The sequence below is a fragment of the Penaeus vannamei genome, chromosome 33 (assembly GCF_042767895.1).
Source record: "Penaeus vannamei isolate JL-2024 chromosome 33, ASM4276789v1, whole genome shotgun sequence".
Taxonomy (NCBI): Eukaryota; Metazoa; Arthropoda; class Malacostraca; order Decapoda; family Penaeidae; genus Penaeus; species Penaeus vannamei.
In genome coordinates this window covers 27,772,511-27,775,010 of record NC_091581.1, presented here as the reverse complement: position 1 = coordinate 27,775,010, position 2,500 = coordinate 27,772,511, and the positions used below count along the sequence as shown (strand labels likewise).

General features: G+C 41.6%; 1 protein-coding gene across 3 annotated transcripts in view; it reads right to left on the bottom strand.

The window, feature by feature from the left end:
• LOC113820849 (uncharacterized) overlaps positions 1-2,500 on the bottom strand; it is a 134,069-nt gene that overhangs the window by 120,014 nt on the left and 11,555 nt on the right. For all 3 annotated transcript variants that reach the window (XM_070144936.1, XM_070144937.1, XM_070144939.1), the window contains exon 15: positions 1,422-1,603. In XM_070144936.1, the coding sequence (XP_070001037.1) occupies positions 1,422-1,603 (182 nt within the window). The remainder of the gene's footprint in view (positions 1-1,421; positions 1,604-2,500) is intronic.

Genomic DNA, 2,500 nt, shown 5'->3' with positions numbered 1-2,500 from the left:
CTTGTCTTCAGCCAGACTGCACCAGCATGGTCTGATGGTTATTGTTGTACAAACGTTCCCTGTTTCTTGTATATATGTGAGACAATTCTTTCTTTCTTTCTTTCTCTCTCTCTCTCTCTCTCTCTCTCTCTCTCTCTCTCTCTCTCTCTCTCTCTCTCTCTCTCTCTCTCTCTCTCTCTCTCTCATCCTCCCTCTCCCTCTCCCTCTCTCATCCTCCCTCTCCCTCTCTCATCCTCCCTCTCCCTCTCATCCTCCCTCTCCCTCTCATCCTCCCTCTCCCTCTCATCCTCCCTCTCCCTCTCTCATCCTCCCTCTCCCTCTCTCATCCTCCCACTCCCTCTCTCATCCTCCCTCTCCCTCTCTCATCCTCCCTCTCCCTCTCTCATCCTCCCTCTCCCTCTCTCATCCTCCCTCTCCCTCTCTCATCCTCCCTCTCCCTCTCTCATCCTCCCTCTCCCTCTCTCATCCTCCTTCTCCCTCTCTCATCCTCCCTCTCCCTCTCTCATCCTCCCTCTCCCAAAATTTCCCTTTACCTTTCAAATTTCCTTTCACTTTAAACAAATCTTGCAAAAATTACTTATCTCTTAATCTCTAAAACATAAACAGAAGGAAAAATATCCATAAAACACGAAGTCCTTATTTGGCTCCTCTAATATACGCCTCTTCCTACCCAGAGTTTTTTCTCTAGTTTAAAATAACTCGACGATGGAAACCAAAACTAAGCTCAAAGTCCTACAGCTTCTCCTTACCTTGAGTTTCCACTTCGTCATAGTAGCACAAAAACTCCCTTCATACCGACATTTGTTTATAATAAAAAAAAAAAAATAAACATTCATATCCATATCTGACTGTTCACGGCTACGACCTCTTCTTGCATACACTTCCTCTTAATCATAAATATAACAATATCACGATTTTTTTTATCTGAATTTTTATGCTTATTTCCTCACCTTTCCATGTGCTGCCTTTAAATCTGAATAACAATAATATTTTTTTACCTGACTCTTTTCGTGTCTACATCCTTTCCTTACCTGAAGTTGCCTTGGTCAAAATAACAAAAACAATAAAAAAAATCTCTCTCCTTGCTCTTTTCGCGCCTACATCTTCTCCGTATTGATTATGATAAACAAAAATAATAACAAATTCTCTCCTCGCTTACGTTGTTCTTAACTTTCGTCGCTTCTTGGTCATGATACGAAAATAACAACGTTCTCTCATACCTCTTTCCACGTCTAAATCTCCACCTCACCTTCATTTGCCTCCGAGTCATTATTAAAAAACAACAAAAAAAAAACTCTCTCCTCCTTACCTTAATTTGCCTCCGAGTCATTATTAAAAAACAAAAAAACTCTCTCCTCCTTACCTTAATTTGCCTCCGAGTCATTATTAAAAAACAACAAAAAAAACTCTCTTCTCCTTACCTTAAGTTGTCTCTTGGTCATAATAACAGCTGTCGCGTGTCTATCGAACTGAGGACGGCCCGCACGCCCGATCATCTGTAGGATCTGGCCGGTGGAGTATTCTTCATGGCCGCCCGCGCTCCCGTTGTACTGCGAGGTGGACTTCACTACCACGAGGTGCGCCGGGAGATTCACGCCCATGGCTGGAAAGGGGATGGGTGTGCGACAGTGATGCGTGGCGTTTGTTAATGGGCGCTGAATGGGGATGCAGAAAATGGTAAGGGTGTGAATGAATAATTCCACAATGGAAGATACACAATTAATGGCTTATCTTGAATTGCGGAATCAGTTATTCTGATATTTTACGTTTGTTATCATGAATTCTGTTTTTTTTTTTTGTGAATGGGTATTTAGATGAAGTAGGAATGCATGATGGTAGAGCCGTTTTATGAAGATGTAGGAATAAAAAAAATGGATGGATAGGTGAAAAGAAGAATGCAAAGAGAGAAAGGGAGATAAATGGGGGAGAACAAAAAAGAGAGGGACAGCTAACAAAAAAGAAAGAGAAAGAATAGAGATGCAGAGAGAAATGCAGAGTGAGTGCGAGAGAGAGAAAAAAAAAGAGAAAGAGATAAGGAAGAGAGCAAGAAAGAGATGGACAAATAGCAAAAAAAAGAAAGAGAAAACCCGAGAGAGAGAGAGAGAGAGAGAGAGAGAGAGAGAGAGAGAGAGAGAGAGAGAGAGAGAGAGAGAGATAGAGAGAGAGAGAAAGAGGAGGAAATGTGTGAGAAAAGTAGCAGGGAAGGAGATTGCTATGCAAAACGTACCTTGATAAACGTAAAGATGGCTCACTGTGACCAAAACTATCCGTCTGAGGTAAGACGACCTTGACTGCAAGCTCCATTAACATTTTCGCATCCACGAAAACTACAATACTTTTATACAAAGAATAGAAGTAGCATCCTGACAACCACCCCCTTCTCACTAAAGAAAAATGAAAATAAAAAGCGATCCCAAATTACCAAATAAACTAGATCACACGTAGCCAATTAGACAATCACACACGCAATCATACGACCTAATAGGGCACAGAAAAACAA